The sequence below is a fragment of the Corvus moneduloides genome, chromosome 8, assembly GCF_009650955.1.
Source record: "Corvus moneduloides isolate bCorMon1 chromosome 8, bCorMon1.pri, whole genome shotgun sequence".
NCBI classification, from domain to species: domain Eukaryota; kingdom Metazoa; phylum Chordata; class Aves; order Passeriformes; family Corvidae; genus Corvus; species Corvus moneduloides.
The window spans coordinates 4,339,002-4,356,503 of NC_045483.1; the positions used below are offsets into that span (position 1 = coordinate 4,339,002).

The 17,502-nt window shown below is 44.0% G+C and overlaps 1 protein-coding gene across 1 annotated transcript in view; it reads right to left on the reverse strand.

Moving 5' to 3' along the window:
- LOC116447388 (deleted in malignant brain tumors 1 protein-like) overlaps positions 1-17,502 on the reverse strand; it is a 34,172-nt gene that overhangs the window by 10,420 nt on the left and 6,250 nt on the right. The window contains 10 exon segments of the mRNA XM_032116522.1: positions 114-138; positions 140-531; positions 669-716; positions 981-1,374; positions 1,953-2,148; positions 2,405-2,452; positions 2,599-3,028; positions 3,273-3,320; positions 3,585-3,896; positions 16,056-16,327. Of these exon segments, the coding sequence (XP_031972413.1) occupies positions 114-138; positions 140-531; positions 669-716; positions 981-1,374; positions 1,953-2,148; positions 2,405-2,452; positions 2,599-3,028; positions 3,273-3,320; positions 3,585-3,896; positions 16,056-16,327 (2,165 nt within the window).

The window sequence follows — 17,502 nt, forward strand, 5'->3', positions numbered from 1 at the left end:
GGGATCAACCAGAAACATAATCCTGCCCTCATGCCCAACACACATCGAATTCCTACCAGCTAAGACCACTTTCTGAAAGCGTCCCGCTGTGCAGGCAGTCAAATCAATGGTACCTGAGCACACAACACCAGCATCTTCCATTGTGGCCACAGTTGTGGACGCCCCAGCCACGGTGGCTGCACTGGAAGAGGGACGACTCCCATCCTGCACAGTTCACATCGTCCAGGTAGATGCTGCCACTGCCTTGTCCAAAGGAGGCGCTCGATGTTGCAGAAACAGCAAAGCCACATCCCAGCTGCCTGCACACCACCTGGGCATCGCTCAGGTCCCAGCTGTCGTCACAGACGGTGCCCCGACCCCCGGAGTGTGAAATCTCAACGCGACCCTCGCAGCGGTTGCTGCCGTTCACCAGGCTGATGGTGGCATCTTGGAAAGAAGGACATATGGAAAACTTGGCAAGAGACTCTAGCACAAAGGCACCTTCTCTTGCCGGGGCCTTGGCATCACTCTGTGAGTTACAGACCACCCCGACTCCCAGTCTGGGCTGTGTTCAACTGCTCTTCCGTGGTTCTCCTCTCCCAGGGAGGGAACCAAAGCCCAGACTCTGAGGCACTAATTGTTTCTGCACAAAGCAGTGGCCAAAAAACCCAGGAGACATTCAGACCCACCTGAAGGAGTAGAGCTGGTGGTGCTGGGTGTGGTTGTACTTAGGGCAGCTGTAGGGGAGGAAAGGAAAGAGGCAGGTGAGGCCTGTAGGATGAAGAACCGTGACTGGGTTTCTGCCTGTGCTGGGCATGTTGGTGCCACCTTGGCACCAATATGGGCAGTGGAGAGCCTGGGGGGCTCGACAGAATGGTCTCACATGGTGGGATCAACCAGAAATATAATCCTGCCCTCATGCCCAACACACATCGAATTCCTACCAGCTAAGACCACTTTCTGAAAGCGTCCCGCTGTGCAGGCAGTCAAATCAATGGTACCTGAGCACACAACACCAGCATCTTCACCATGGTTGCAGTTGTGGACGCCCCAGCCACGGTGGCTGCACTGGAAGAGGGACGACTCCCACCCTGCACAGTTCACATCGTCCAGGTAGATGCTGCCACTGCCTTGTCCAAAGGAGGCGCTCGATGTTGCAGAAACAGCAAAGCCACATCCCAGCTGCCTGCACACCACCTGGGCATCGCTCAGGTCCCAGCTGTCGTCACAGACGGTGCCCCGACCCCCGGAGTGTGAAATCTCAACGCGACCCTCGCAGCGGTTGCTGCCGTTCACCAGGCTGATGGTGGCATCTTGGAAAGAAGGAGATACGGAAAACTTGGCAAGAGACTCTAGCACAAAGGCACCTTCTCTTGCCGGGGCCTTGGCATCACTCTGTGAGTTACAGACCACCCCGACTCCCAGTCTGGGCTGTGTTCAACTGCTCTTCCGTGGTTCTCCTCTCCCAGGGAGGGAACCAAAGCCCAGACTCTGAGGCACTAATTGTTTCTGCACAAAGCAGTGGCCAAAAAAACTCAGGAGACATTCAGACCCACCTGAAGGAGCAGAGTTGGTGGTGCTGGGTGTGGTTGTACTTAGGGCAGCTGTAGGGGAGGAAAGGAAAGAGGCAGGTGAGGCCTGTAGGATGAAGAACCGTGACTGGGTTTCTGCTGTGCGGGGCATGTTGGTGCCATCTTGGCATGCACTGCTGGGCAGTAGAGAGCCTGGGGGGCTCGACAGAATGGTCTCACATGGTGGGATCAACCAGAAACATAATCCTGCCCTCATGCCCAACACACATCGAATTCCTACCAGCTAAGACCACTTTCTGAAAGCGTCCCGCTGTGCAGGCAGTCAAATCAATGGTACCTGAGCACACAACACCAGCATCTTCCATTGTGGCCACAGTTGTGGACGCCCCAGCCACGGTGGCTGCACTGGAAGAGGGACGACTCCCATCCTGCACAGTTCACATCGTCCAGGTAGATGCTGCCACTGCCTTGTCCAAAGGAGGCGCTCGATGTTGCAGAAACAGCAAAGCCACATCCCAGCTGCCTGCACACCACCTGGGCATCGCTCAGGTCCCAGCTGTCGTCACAGACGGTGCCCCGACCCCCGGAGTGTGAAATCTCAACGCGACCCTCGCAGCGGTTGCTGCCGTTCACCAGGCTGATGGTGGCATCTTGGAAAGAAGGACATATGGAAAACTTGGCAAGAGACTCTAGCACAAAGGCACCTTCTCTTGCCGGGGCCTTGGCATCACTCTGTGAGTTACAGACCACCCCGACTCCCAGTCTGGGCTGTGTTCAACTGCTCTTCCGTGGTTCTCCTCTCCCAGGGAGGGAACCAAAGCCCAGACTCTGAGGCACTAATTGTTTCTGCACAAAGCAGTGGCCAAAAAAACCCAGGAGACATTCAGACCCACCTGAAGGAGTAGAGCTGGTGGTGCTGGGTGTGGTTGTACTTAGGGCAGCTGTAGGGGAGGAAAGGAAAGAGGCAGGTGAGGCCTGTAGGATGAAGAACCGTGACTGGGTTTCTGCCTGTGCTGGGCATGTTGGTGCCACCTTGGCACCAATATGGGCAGTGGAGAGCCTGGGGGGCTCGACAGAATGGTCTCACATGGTGGGATCAACCAGAAACATAATCCTGCCCTCATGCCCAACACACATCGAATTCCTACCAGCTAAGACCACTTTCTGAAAGCGTCCCGCTGTGCAGGCAGTCAAATCAATGGTACCTGAGCACACAACACCAGCATCTTCACCATGGTTGCAGTTGTGGACGCCCCAGCCACGGTGGCTGCACTGGAAGAGGGACGACTCCCACCCTGCACAGTTCACATCGTCCAGGTAGATGCTGCCACTGCCTTGTCCAAAGGAGGCGCTCGATGTTGCAGAAACAGCAAAGCCACATCCCAGCTGCCTGCACACCACCTGGGCATCGCTCAGGTCCCAGCTGTCGTCACAGACGGTGCCCCGACCCCCGGAGTGTGAAATCTCAACGCGACCCTCGCAGCGGTTGCTGCCGTTCACCAGGCTGATGGTGGCATCTTGGAAAGAAGGAGATACTGGAAAACTTGGCAAGAGACTCTAGCACAAAGGCACCTTCTCTTGCCGGGGCCTTGGCATCACTCTGTGAGTTACAGACCACCCCGACTCCCAGTCTGGGCTGTGTTCAACTGCTCTTCCGTGGTTCTCCTCTCCCAGGGAGGGAACCAAAGCCCAGACTCTGAGGCACTAATTGTTTCTGCACAAAGCAGTGGCCAAAAAAACTCAGGAGACATTCAGACCCACCTGAAGGAGCAGAGCTGGTGGTGCTGGGTGTGGTTGTATTTAGGGCAGCTGTAGGGGAGGAAAGGAAAGAGGCAGGTGAGGCCTGTAGGATGAAGAACCGTGACTGGGTTTCTGCCTGTGCTGGGCATGTTGGTGCCACCTTGGCACCAATATGGGCAGTGGAGAGCCCAGGCAGCTCGACAGAATGGTCTCACATGGTGGGATCAACCAGAAACATAATCCTGCCCTCATGCCCAACACACATCGAATTCCTACCAGCTAAGACCACTTTCTGAAAGCGTCCCGCTGTGCAGGCAGTCAAATCAATGGTACCTGAGCACACAACACCAGCATCTTCATTGTGGCCACAGTTGTGGACGCCCCAGCCACGGTGGCTGCACTGGAAGAGGGACGACTCCCACCCTGCACAGTTCACATCGTCCAGGTAGATGCTGCCACTGCCTTGTCCAAAGGAGGCGCTCGATGTTGCAGAAACAGCAAAGCCACATCCCAGCTGCCTGCACACCACCTGGGCATCGCTCAGGTCCCAGCTGTCGTCACAGACGGTGCCCCGACCCCCGGAGTGTGAAATCTCAACGCGACCCTCGCAGCGGTTGCTGCCGTTCACCAGGCTGATGGTGGCATCTTGGAAAGAAGGAGATACGGAAAACTTGGCAAGAGACTCTAGCACAAAGGCACCTTCTCTTGCCGGGGCCTTGGCATCACTCTGTGAGTTACAGACCACCCCGACTCCCAGTCTGGGCTGTGTTCAACTGCTCTTCCGTGGTTCTCCTCTCCCAGGGAGGGAACCAAAGCCCAGACTCTGAGGCACTAATTGTTTCTGCACAAAGCAGTGGCCAAAAAACCCAGGAGACATTCAGACCCACCTGAAGGAGCAGAGCTGGTGGTGCTGGGTGTTGTTGCATTTATGGTAGCTGTAGGAGAGGAAAGGAAAGAGGCAGGTGAGGCTCTGCTTTCCTTTCGAGAAGACTAAACCCCAAAGTGTGAGGCACCAATATTTTCTTCAAAAGCAGCGGTCAGAAATCCCAGGATACATTGAGACGCACTTGGACCAGAAGAGAAAATTAGTCTTAGTTTGATTGTGGCATCTGCAGGGGAGGAAGCGAAATAAGCAACTGAGGCCCTGGCTTAAGAAGGAGGATGGCCATGTTTCTCCCAGTCCTGGGGATGCTTGTTCCACCCTGTCGCATTGGAAATGAAGAGCCTGGGGGTCTCAGCAGGATGGTCTTGCATGGTGGGATCAGCCAAAGATATAACCTTGGAGTCATTGCAAAACACACCAAATTCCAGCCAACAAAGACCACAAGCAGGCACCTTCCCTGGCTGGGGACTTGACATCGCTCTACAAGTTTCAGACCACCAGGACTGTGAGTCTTGGCTTCATTTTGATGTGCTTTTCCTGTGCTCTGCTGTCCCATGGAGAAAACAAATCCCAAACTCTGCAGAAATTACTGGCTCCTCAAAAGTACTGGCCAGAAATTTTGGACAGATTCACACCCACCTGGAGGAGCAGATGACCTTAACCTGAGTGTATCAGTGCTGGTGGCATCTGTAGAGAAGGAAGAGAAAGAAGCTTGTGAGGCCCTCTTGGGTGAAGGAGCATGACCAGGTTTCTCCCAGCGCTGGGGATGTTGGTGTCACCCTGTCACATGGGAGATGGAGAACAATGTCTCAATCTCAAGGGTGTTCTTCTGTGGAAGGAGCGAGAAAAGCAAGAATTTTTTGGCACATCTTCAAAACACTTTTATTCAGTCAAATGAGTCCTAATCTTTTGATGTTGCCTGAGATGTTATGGAGTTCCCTTCACTGGCAACTTTCAAGGGCAGACATGGCTCTGAGCATCTTCTGTTTTAAACTGTCTCTGCTTCTTTAAGGCAGAAGATTATTAAAGTTGCCTTGTAACCCAAATCGTTCTATGATTCTGTGATTCCATGAATTTATTACTTTAGGATTCTTGTAGTACATGGCTGCTTTCAGTGACTCTATTCACAATACATGTGATCAACAAATTCAGATGAGCTATGTTTTCCCTAAGGAGCTGCATGTTTTGGGATGCAGGGCAAAGCTCTGGTCTCTGCAAAATAAGAGATAATTAGTAACATCATATTCCACAAGGGCATGGTAGCCTCACAAAATTATCTTTTCAATTAAAATAAGGATGTTAACAGAGACAACTGAGGGCAAATCTGCCATTTAGCCAACCTGTTTTTCATACATGCATGTTTGGATTAATGTTCGGTCAGTTTAAAAAGAATAGTTTGGATTTTTGACTGATATTTGAGTTTCTTAGTGACAATTCTTAATGTGTATTTGCCAGGAATGGACAGAAAACGTTGGGAGATGAATAAACCAAGCATTGCAGTTGTACCATCAACCTAATAAAATGAAATACTCAAAGTTTACAGGAAGATGTGACTGGGAGTGAGTAATACAGAATATTTGTGGAACTCCCTTAAATCTGTGCTTCTCATTTGAAATACCCAACCCACTTTCAGTTGTTTATATACACAGGCTTATCTGGAAAATTAAATGAGTAGTAAAAAACCCCAAAACAAGAACAAAGAAAACTTGCATAAATGTATTCATGATTTTCATGCAAAAATAAATCAATGACATGCTTAGTCAAGGTCCATGATCTGATACAGCATTTCAAAAGAGATATGTCTTTCTCGAGCCTTTTTTATCTGTGTAGCACACACAAAGTACGTGGTAATTCCCAGACATGCACAAAGTGACTTCCTAGAGTGAGACAGATTTCAGACCCTTTTGGTTTCTTTGTTCTATGATTCCATTGTTTTAAATGTCTCTTATTCTGATTTCTTTGGATTAGCTTTCATTTCTGCTTTCAGCTTTTTTAATTCAAGCATTTTGAACTGTCTTTTTGAAAGCAGTGGGCAAAATTAGCAACACACACTCTATCACCAATATTCCCAGGGATATAATGGGTATTGTTTTCTTATTTATAACCGCAAAAAAACAGTGAGCAAAGAGGTGTCTGAGTCAGAAGAAATTCCTACCAGGAGCATAAGACTTCAGATATCTTCTGTGAAAGAGGAGTGAGAGTCATACCTTTTTTGTTCATTTGTTGGGTTTTTGTTTTTTCTTTTTTTTTTTTTTAATACTGATAGTGTTTAGAAAGTCCTCAGCAATACTAACTATTGGTTATTGAGGAAACCCAACACTGTTTTGTGTTTGCATGCACACAGACTGGATTGTTACAGTCTCCATGTTTTTATTCCGCATGCCTGAAAGCCCCAAGTTAGCAAAATGCACATACCTGGGACTTCTGACACCCTACAGCATAGCAACTGTGGCTTTCTATAGCACTCCCATTAAATTACATAGAGCTAAATAAGTATTGGGTGGTTCCGTGTATATTTGCAAGGTGGAATTTGAAGCATTATAAAGCAAATATGCATTACAGCCAAGGAAACTATAATCCCTCATAATTCCATACTGAAACTCACAGATTTATAGGAACAAAGTCTCTCAGTCTTTCATGTCAGAATTCTTTTTTAAATTTGGTTTAAACTTTGCTACAAGACAATAAGAATTTCATCACACTAAATTTACTTCAACAAAAAAAAAAACCCAACTTAATTGTGATATCAATTGGTTCATATTTTTAATAAGACAACCTGATATTATCAAATTTCAATCTGTCTTCTAATTTTTGCAAAGGCTTGATGAAACTGGCCTGTGAGTGCCATGGACAGACCCAGCATAGCAAAGTAAGACACCCTTTTTCCTACCTTCTCGGGAAGAATTTTTTTTGTGTAGATTAGGTGAGATGGCATCCAGGAGTGCTGCATTTAAGAGGAATAACCACAGCAAGTCCCTGGTGACACCCATCTTGTCAAGAGATGCCAGAAAAACCGAGCATTAGAATTTATACTCTGCACTGGTAGAAGATTGGGGCTCCCAAGGTCAGCCTGGTCCATCCCCTGTCTGATTTATTATGCTATATTTTTTTATGATTATCTGACCTTTACAGAAGAATTACGTAGGAGTGATAAAGTCTCCATTTCCTAGTAATTTGCACTACTAGGGAAGAAAAGTAACTCTACACCAGCTGAAACCAGGATATGCCTATATTATAAATTATCTTAACTGCATGCGCAGGCCCAGAGTTACCTTTGGAACCAGAGAGTTTCTTTGCCTCAATCATCCCAATTTTATTTATTTATTGCTTATAGGTAATTGCTTGATTATGCAGACCTCAATGCATTGCAGGATGAGGTGGCAAATTCATAGCAGGTTTTCTGATACATTCTTCAGCAGAGTCCTGGTCTCAGAAATGTTTATATTTTACTTCTCCATTTGAAATCGTAGGCTTGTTCCCCAGCTGCTTGTACACAAACAACACATCATAAATGGGAATAAGACAGGAATCAAAAGTAAATTCATGCCAAGTATTTGTAACACACCCTAAGTGGACCTCAATGCAGGCCTCTGTTGAGCTTGCTCTGCTTTACCAGTGCCTTCCCTCAAACTACAGCTATGGTCCTCAGATGCATCTGCCAGCAAGACTCCCATCAACCCCTTGAAGCACACAGTTTATAAAAAAGAAAAGAAGGATGAATTGAAATCAAGAGTCCTGTTGATCTGGTTTCCTTGGTTGGTCTGTGTGAAATCTTAATGGAGTTGTAGATGACCTGGGGGCACGAGAGCCCACAGTCCGGTCTGCTGGGGTCATTATATTGCATTTCTACCGCTTCTGCTCACCTGATAGGAGATACAGAGGTCAGCTAGAAACAGGCCAGTTCTTGGTCTAATATTCTTTTCATTACACTCCATCCAGGCTGTATCTCTCTGTTCATTTTGGCTACGACACCAACTACAACCAAACTGCAATAGTTGGACATAACTCAATATTCCTGCTGGTGGATTCCAACCTTCCTTCTGCAGAAAAGCACAGCTTGGGTCTAGAGACAAGGGAAATGAAGAGTGCCCCTCCTGCAAAGGTTTACAGTGCTCTAATAGAGGAAAGAAAGACAAAAGGCCAGAGACTAGAAACAGAATCAGAAGCCTTTAAAGCCTTTACTGAGAAAAGCAAACAAACTGGAGGACAATGGTAAATACAACTGATTGTACTCAGATGTTAATAAAGAAATGGAAGCCTGAACATTGCTATTCACAGCTCTACTGCTCCTGACTGCCTGACAAGAGCAAAAACAATACCATGTGCTCAGTGGAGTGATCACACACTGTCATTGGGAGGGGGGCATGGAGTCACAACTGCCTCAAGATTCTTGAGAAATGAGCCAGACTCCTCTCAGTGGTGCCTGGTGGCAGGATGAGAAGTAATAAGCATGAACTGAAGTACAATAAACTCAACACAAGAAAAGAGAATTTCACTGTGAGAGTGGACAAGCAGTGGAATAGGTTGCCAAACTGTTTTATAGATTCCTCAATTCTTCAAGATATTCAGACCAACTGGGTACAGTCCTGAACAACTTGTTTTCTCTGACCCTGCTTTGAGCAAAGGGATGGACTTGAGGATCTCTAGATCATCCAGCCATAGCTGGTTTGAGACACTGTGAACAGAAAATTTATGGATGGTATCAAGAAGATTCAAGAATAGAGGAGGACTAAATACATAGTGGTTAAAATTTATCCACAATAATTAAATCTGCTAGCATGGTTCATGAACACAAATTGGCCCTCAGGCTTCTTTCTGGGCCTCACCAGTTTCAGCTTACTGGTGCATTTCTGGCACTTCCAGTAAGTGTTCTTTAACTTACGTGAGGATCTATGCCTTGATAACAGGCACCTTTGATTTGTAGAGGCTGAAATTCCAACGTCCTCTACAAAATGGGCCTCACATTTTCTGTCTTATCTATTGCACACACTGAGATCAGAGCAGCAGGAAGTTTTATGCAAAATAAAGTGCCATAAAAGTCTGCAAAAAAGCTGAGTTATGAGACTGAATTCCTGGCAGCAGATCAGCAATCCATTGCTGTTCTTACATCAGGAATAAATGAAACTGTTACCTTTGCTCTTGACCACCTATCAGTGAGATAAAATATGTGGGATCAAATTTGTCTTACTATAATCAAAATATTTGAGGCACAGGAAACCTGAAGATATTTGTCTAAGAATATCAGCCTCAACTAACTCATAACATGTTTTTTCAGAGGTCAGCTTTAGGGACCAAGTGCTGGAGAGCTGGCCAGAGTCACGACCCATGCACTGATACGATTTGAACATCGTTCTCCGTTTACTGTTTAACTACACAAGCTTATATCTACTTTGCAAAGATTCACTCCCAGTCCTTCTAGATGGCCTCTAATCAGTGGGGGAGATGACCAGTGTATTGCTTTGCCAAGGACTTTCAGAGCTGCCTGCAGCCAGGTGCTTTCCAGGCTTGCCGGCAGCCAGGGGCCAGTTCAGGGGTTTTTCCTCAGCAACCCTGGGTTGTCCAATTTTTCCAGGGGTATCATATGCCCCTGTTCCACAAGGAATCCCTCTACAGTCAGCTACTTGCTGGACCAAGTGTTCAATAAATTGTACTGTTATAGATGGATTAAAACCCAAATGTTTTCTATGCAATTTCAATAAAAAATGAAGTTTCAAACTGTTGAATTTTCAATCACAGTTGTCATTTTTAGTGGCATTTAGAGCTGTTAAACACTGTGGAAAGTTTTGCTATGTTCATTGATCAATCATTTTCTTTCACTTTCACAAAGGAATAAGAAGATTTACTTACAATAACTCTCTGTGTTATAGATCTGTGGACTGGTTTTCTGTCATATGCTTCTTGCAGGAGGGAACTTGAACAAAATCAATCTCTTTGTATCTGCCCAGGAATGCCCTGCAGGACTTCAATTCCTATATCTGTCCCTATTCATTTTGTGTTGTACCAGATGGTCAATACCTCACCAGGGGAGCACCCAGCACTCAGACTTTTACTCTTAGTCTCCTTTGCTTCATCCCCACAAAAGGAAAAATGTTCAGTTTTCAGTCTAAGAAAGTGGCAAAAATAAATATCAGGCATCTTATGAAAAGCCATAAGCAGGTGAAATCAATCTGTACACCACCTGTGTCTGTGTCTGACATTTGGGTGATGTCCCGGGTCTCATGTCCTCAAAACCCCTTGTATGAACAGACCTGCACTTCCCTTGTGACATAACACATGCATTTTGATGTGTTTGATGATGCATTTCATTCATGACATAATGAATGAAGGTCCCCAACAGTCAGAACTGCCTGTATTTGAAGGGTTTCTGGGAGAAAAGTGTGAGAATAACCTTAGTGGATGCTTCTTACTGGGCCATGCCTGCTCCTGCCTTAAGCGACCCTGTACTTTTTTTCTTTCCTACTGCTTTATAGTTGATCCTCAAACCTGGCTTTTGACCTCCAGCCCCATTTTTGCTTCTCTGTTCAAATCACCCTTAGCTCTTAGAAGTGTTTTTAGCGTTAGTGTTCATTATATGCCTGTTTCCTTTCTGAGTTTTACTGAGAGAAGAAGTCTGGGGCAAATGGCTACTGAAAGAGGTGTGAATGCAGAAAGCAGCTTGGTTCCTAGACTTCCAACTCTCTTCAGTGTTACCATCTGCTCACCTTCTTGCCCTGACCTTGCCTTTAAGCCAGAAGGACCAGCAGGAAGGAAATTATACCGCCAGTTGCCAAAGGGAATGGCAAAAGGAAAGTCAGGTCTTCAAGTGCAAAAATACCTAAATGAGTGAAAAGCCACTGGTGCTCAAGAGAGAATCCATCAGAGGTGTTGTGCTGCTTTTGGTGTTTCATGATGTTCGTATAAACCCAAGGGAAGTATAGAGGGACATAATATGCATTTCTATCTGCATGAAAGGTTATTTAAAAGCAAGAAACAGGAAAGAAATCAGTCATTTAGCAGTTTCACAGTGATTACTTTTCAACACCAATCCGTTTATAATGTCCTGCCCAGGTTTTATGATACTTTAAAGCTGATACAAACTGATAAACATCAAAGTCCTCCAGAAAGCTGAAACTGACCTTTCTACACACCATTTTATCTAAATGATATTATCCATTCTGGCTCTTTTCAAGAATGTGTTTCTATGTCTGCCTTTAGCCAGCCTCCATATTTCTTCATTTGTTCTCACAACTTGACAAGAATTACTTATTTCTGAAGACTTTTAATGACCCATGAGCTTTGAAAATATATTTGAAACTAATTCTTTGGCCACAATATTATATCTTTGTCAAAGATTTTTGTTCATCCTATATACCTCCCAGAAATTATCAAAATTAAAAAAAAAAAAAAAAAAAAAATTAAAGCAATTTTCCTTCTGGTTAAACAAAGAAGTGCAAAGAAAAAGCTGAATTTAACTACTTTAAAAAATAATAAACTATATTTACTTGGAATGTTAGTGGATTAAAAAATATTGGTAGTAAATTTCTGTATGTACGGTGTTTAAGGACATTCAAAAGCTAATACAGTAAGAATTCCTTTTTGTGATATAGCTGTGGTCACAGTACTTGTGTTTCAGGTCTATTTATGTGCAGAGAAACACCTGTGGTTCTAAGGCAGAAAAAAACCACATTAAATTTACGTAATGTTTTTCATCCTAAAGAAGCCAACTGCACTAAAGGTCGTGATTCCCAAACACATAAGTCTACATTTCCAGCCAAGAGTGGTTTTAATAATTTCCCCACTCAGCCCAGCTTATGCAAAGTCTTCCCAGAAATTCCCTGGACAGTAGATGTCTACATTGTGCTGCTCCATGCTTTATCTCTTCTAGGAATTTATTCTTTCGAAGTTAAAAACCAGAAAAAACCCAAAGAGCCATAATGAAAAAGTCAGGATTACTGGTTTTATATTTTCTCTGACGAAGGCCCCAGTAATTTATACCTTTTGTATAAAAAATGTGTGCCTTGGTTTGTCATTTAAAGTAGAACTAGATTTTTGTTTGTATCTATCATAAGTCTTTAAACTTCTTAATACTTATGCTATTCTTCCTTGCACTAATCAAAGATCTAAAAGTGTCAAGCAGTTTATCTTAGGAATGTGCAGTTTTAATAATTAAAGTCTGCACCAAAGAAAAAATTACCAGTGAACAAATTTCTTCCTATCTGCAGTCCAGCACTCAGTGCAGCACAATCTAGTTTTCTGAGCTGCATGTTTTATTTTCTCTGAATCACACCTGTAGCAAGATAGAATACAAAGTGTAGTATGTGCCATTTCCTTTCACATTTTATTTTTTTCCCACCCAACTGGGCATATAATTTCTGCCAGTGTGCTTTTTATGGTGCTCTACATCTGATCATCTGAGGCAGCAATATTTACTGAATGAGTGGGCAAAGACAATTACAAATATACCTCACCTTACCCCCCACATTGTTAGGCTTTCTATAGCAATTTGTGGACAGGGAAGAGAAGTTAGTTAATTTTGCCACAGTAAATGGAACCAGTTTTACACATATATTGCTGCATTAAATATTGCATGATGGAAACTATGCATTGACATTTAACTGTGAGCCAAGAGAAACCATTAAAATTAAATATTTGAATTAGCAAATGTTCAAATAAGTTAAGTGCATAACTTTTCTACTACAACTAGTCTCCCAGATTCTTTGTAAATGACTGGGGCAGTTAAGTGTTTACCTTCCCCTCTGCATGATCAGGCCTCAGACACACTTCTCGAAATCCATCCTGAAGATATTTGCTGAAATACAGCTCGAATGAAGCTCTCTGTTTCTAAATTTCACAATGACGGTGCATATTGAGGGCAAACATACCTCAGCCTCCACACCAGAAAACTCCCAAAGGCCAAGCCAGACTGTGCCACACCCTCCTACAGAGCCTGGCACAACTGGAGCATGGCCGTGGCTTGCCCAGCAGCAGGTTTTGTTCTTTAGAATTCAAAGACAGTGATACAGTGATAAGGTCTGCCTAGTGGGCTCCACGCTGTGCTTGCTCTTATATAAATAACCAAGAATTCATGTAAGGAACAGAGCCTAGAAGTTGGCTGTACCATAATTCATGGGCAGGCACTGGCTGCAGTAACTGGCTGCCCAAGTGCTTGCAGCCTGCTGGAGAGGATTGACAAGGCTTGCCTAACTAACCCAGGCACTTCAGCAAACATCTCTTGTTAGAGGTGAATTTTGTATTGGTCTACTTATCTAAATATAACAGAAAGAATAAAAGGGGGGAAAGGTGGTGAAGACATCTTAAAATGAGGGGATATAAAATATATTTTTGTGGCTTTCATTGATATTCAGATTTATTAGACTGACATCAAGCTCAACAAATATGTTCCCAGGACAGATCAGGTCCATAGTAATGTTCGAAGTGCTCTCAAAAGATTCTGCATTGTGTTTGCAAGTTATGTGCTGTAAGAATCTCATACATCTCGTCCCCTGCTGTATCCTGTCCTCATCCCTGACCTACATGCTTTTCTTGAGGATTTCACTGTGCTGCAGCTCTGGCTTTGGTGTTCCCTGGTCCATGTGAATACAACAATGAATCTACTCTGTCTTTTCATAAGGACGGGTGAGTCATCCCTTCAAAAAGAAAAAGACAATGGCCATTGACTTATTCTGTTGTTCTCTTTGTAGCTGCCACCTCACAGTGTAGGCAGATTGGTGTAATTTTGAACCAAGAGCTTGAGCTAAGAGAAATAATGACATGGACTTTTACTGAAGAGATCAGCAGCCTTGAAAGAGAAATAAATGCTAGCACAAGCCTTTTCATAGGAGATTTGGTGGAGTACTTAAGGGAAGCATGGTTAAAAAAGAAAATGTGAGAGTAGATGTCAGTTATTAATAATCATAATTTGCATTTACTAAGAGCACTATAGTGACTGCACCATTGGCTCTAAACTTAAGATTTGATATAGAACTGGAGAAGACTCATTATATATAGCCAAGGAATGGTGAGGAACTTCAGACCTTAATGCAAATATGACAGTGTAAATACCTCTCTGGGGACATTGATATGTTTTCTATTCATTCTAGTATTAAATAGAGGGGGAAATTATAGAGACACATGGGGTTTTGCTGCAGTTATGTAGGTTATAGTTGAATGATCACAGAAATTCATCAGAAGCCATGAGCTACTCCACAGACTTAAGTCACAAATATTAAACACTTGTGAATCATTAAACTTTCATCCAGTTGAAGCCTCAATCCATGTTATCTCCTAGCCCTCTTCACCTTCAGGAGCCTTCCACCGAAAAATTTCCTCCAGCTGTGTGCAATTACTTCCTCACAGTGACACACGATAAGCACTGAAGTCTGTTCTAAGGCTTTTTCGCTTGGGAAGTTTTGAACATGTTTCTAGCTTCCACTCCTCATGAAGCATGTGGTCCAGACCATTCCCCAGCTCTTTTGCCCTTCTCTGGACATGCTCCAGCACCTCAGTGACATTTTGCAGTGAGGGGCCCAAAACTGAACCCAGAATCTGAGGTGCCTCAGCAGTGCTGATTCCCCGGTTGTCCTGTACATGCCACGTGACGGCACTCAGGGTGACAGACATAGGGTGTTACACACATAAGGTGTTACGCTGTGCTGATCTCACAGCAGATCTGGCTGTATTTTTCACTGGCAGACTCAAGATCTTGAGAAGAAGCAGTTTATGGTTCATGTACCATGATAAGATAAGAGTCTAATATTGCTGGGTGGCAGCCAATTTGAGGGCTATTAAACTCCCCGGTCTTTTGGCTTCCTTCAGTATTGAATTGTTATGTCAAGCCTACCTCTTTTCATTAAGTGAGCCACAACAGAAAGCCTGTCAGGCTTGGATTTTAATCTTGAATCATCAATGAAATTACTTAATGCAAAAGGAAATTGCTCAATCCACCAAATTACTCAGCTGATGTGACCGGGTGTTTACCAAGGTTTGCATAATCTCGTATGGAATTACTTTCATTTCATGCTTCAAGAGAAACCCTACCAGATTGAAAACAGGGACTGAGGGGAGACCTCATTGTAGTCTGCAGCTTCCTGGTGAGGGGAAGTGAGGGACAGCACCGATCTCTTCTCTTTGGTGACCAGTGACAGGATGCAAGGGCACTGCCTGAAATCGTGTCAGGGAGAGTTAGGTTGGATATCAGGAAAAGGTATCCAACCAGAGGGTGCTGGGGCACTGAACAGGCGCCCCAGGGAATGGGCACAGCCCCGAGGCTGCCAGAGCTCCAAGGATGCACAGGGTGGTGTTGTTGGGGTGTCTGTGCAAGGACAGGAGCTGGACTACATGATCCCTGTGGGTGCCTTCCAACTAAGGATATTCTATGATTCTGTGAATTGCCAGGGGCTGACAGCAAAAAATTAAATGATGCATGAGAAACATCAGATGGAACAGCAGCTGAATTAATGTTTTCCTGGATGACAAAATAATTCAGTTCTGGGAAAGATAAAAAGACCTGGTCATGATTTATCCCTCATTGTATTATGTCCAAAACAAAAATAAGTGGGGGGAAAATAGCATTCTAGACCAGATTTAAAGATTAACCAATTTATTGCACTCTGATAACATCCAGACTCAGGTGTATATTAATAGAACTTGTTTATAGAACTTAAACTGCAATTTAAACATTTCAGTTTTACCATTAAGAAAGCAAACAATGAAAAAAAGCTTAAAGATCACAAATTTGACTCCCCATAGAACTGCTAAAGAAGCATTTTTGTTATATGGGAATGATGACCGAAGTGAAGTGGGATTAACAGGCATGAGTCAGTAAGCACATTCCTAATATTTATTCTAGAGCTTCTGGCAATCTAGCAGCATAGTTTCTTCCAGAATCCAATTGGCATTTAAAGATGCTATCTGTCAAAGGAGACAGTTTTATTCAGATTCACGTTCATTCTTAATCTCAGAACCAGGTTCCCAAAGCTGTATTGGGCCAGCAACAGCAATCACACTTTCTTGGTCAGAGCTTGCCTCTCTCTTGGACCTTTTAACACAGCCTTGGTAGCACCTGGAAGAATGGTCAAAGGCCCTGCACACCACCAGCTGACACTGCAGGTAAACCACTGGATTGTTCCGAATGGACTGGAAGGCATTGAATTTAAACCGGAGGGTGTGTCTGCGGGGTGAGTAAAATGTAGCATAGGTAGGATCTTTCACACACCTGAAAAGAAACAGAGAAACCCCTCTCATGAGTACACACTGCAGTCAGCCATTCACACGCTATAAAACACACGACATGAGAAGAGATTTTTAAACATACTGAAAACGGTTCGGAAAGCTGCAAGTGGGAAAACCAAAATGCCTTTCTTTGGCAGAATTGAACCACATTACCTTTCCTCAGCTTGTTGTGTGTCTGATACCTGGTGCTTATATGATTTTCTGAAGGTAAATTAACCTTACCTGAGGTATGTCACTGTTATCTGTAGTATAATAATAATAATCATCATCATCATCCATGGTGAACTGGCCGTAGCCATTTAGTCTATTTGTTATTTTAAGCTGTGGTGTGTGTGTTATATTTTGGGTCAATCTATCCCTTTTTTCCCAGTAAACTCTGAATGCCCTTAATTAATCAGTTAGAAGCTGTCATTAATGTGTGCTGTACTCACACTATTCCATTAAATTAAAAAAAATATTTAATGAGAGATACAGGAGTTCAAAGGCAGTTGTATCTGTAATTGTAATGCATGAGAACTCACCCATCCTTGATTATAGTGTGGACTCCTGTTGTAGGATTGTGGCGACTGGGAGATGTCACACAAGTGTGCAGAAATAACTCCAGTGAAGGATCAGGGCTGTGCAGGGAAGCTTCCAGGAACAAATCCTGGTTGATGTTGACATAATAGGGTGAGTCATACACTGGCCGTGAGAAGTCTGAGGAGTCATAAAATGTGAGGCTTGCATCATATCTGCCATACTGAGTTTCATTGACTTCAAAGTTGTCGCCCACGACATACATCGTTTGTGCCCAAGTGTTCTGGAGCATCTTGCAGTTGATACGCAAGCGAAGATTTCTATTTCTTGTGATTAATGTACTAGAAGAGGACCCTCTAATAACGTTGGAATAGCTGATTGTGTTGTTGTTTCCCTGTTTGGCACAAAAAATAAAATGCAAAATTAATTCGTATTGTCAGGTACTCTATTATACATTCTAAACTTTGCTGTATCCTTATGGCAATGTGCACTGTAAAAACATTATTTCCCGGAAAATCTGACATGGAAAAGTCTGAATCTAGTAACTTCTATTCTCAGGATAAGAATCTGTGATCTTCATGTAATATTCAGTGCCCACAATTTTGGCCTAGAAAACTACTCACAATAAATGCAGACATAACT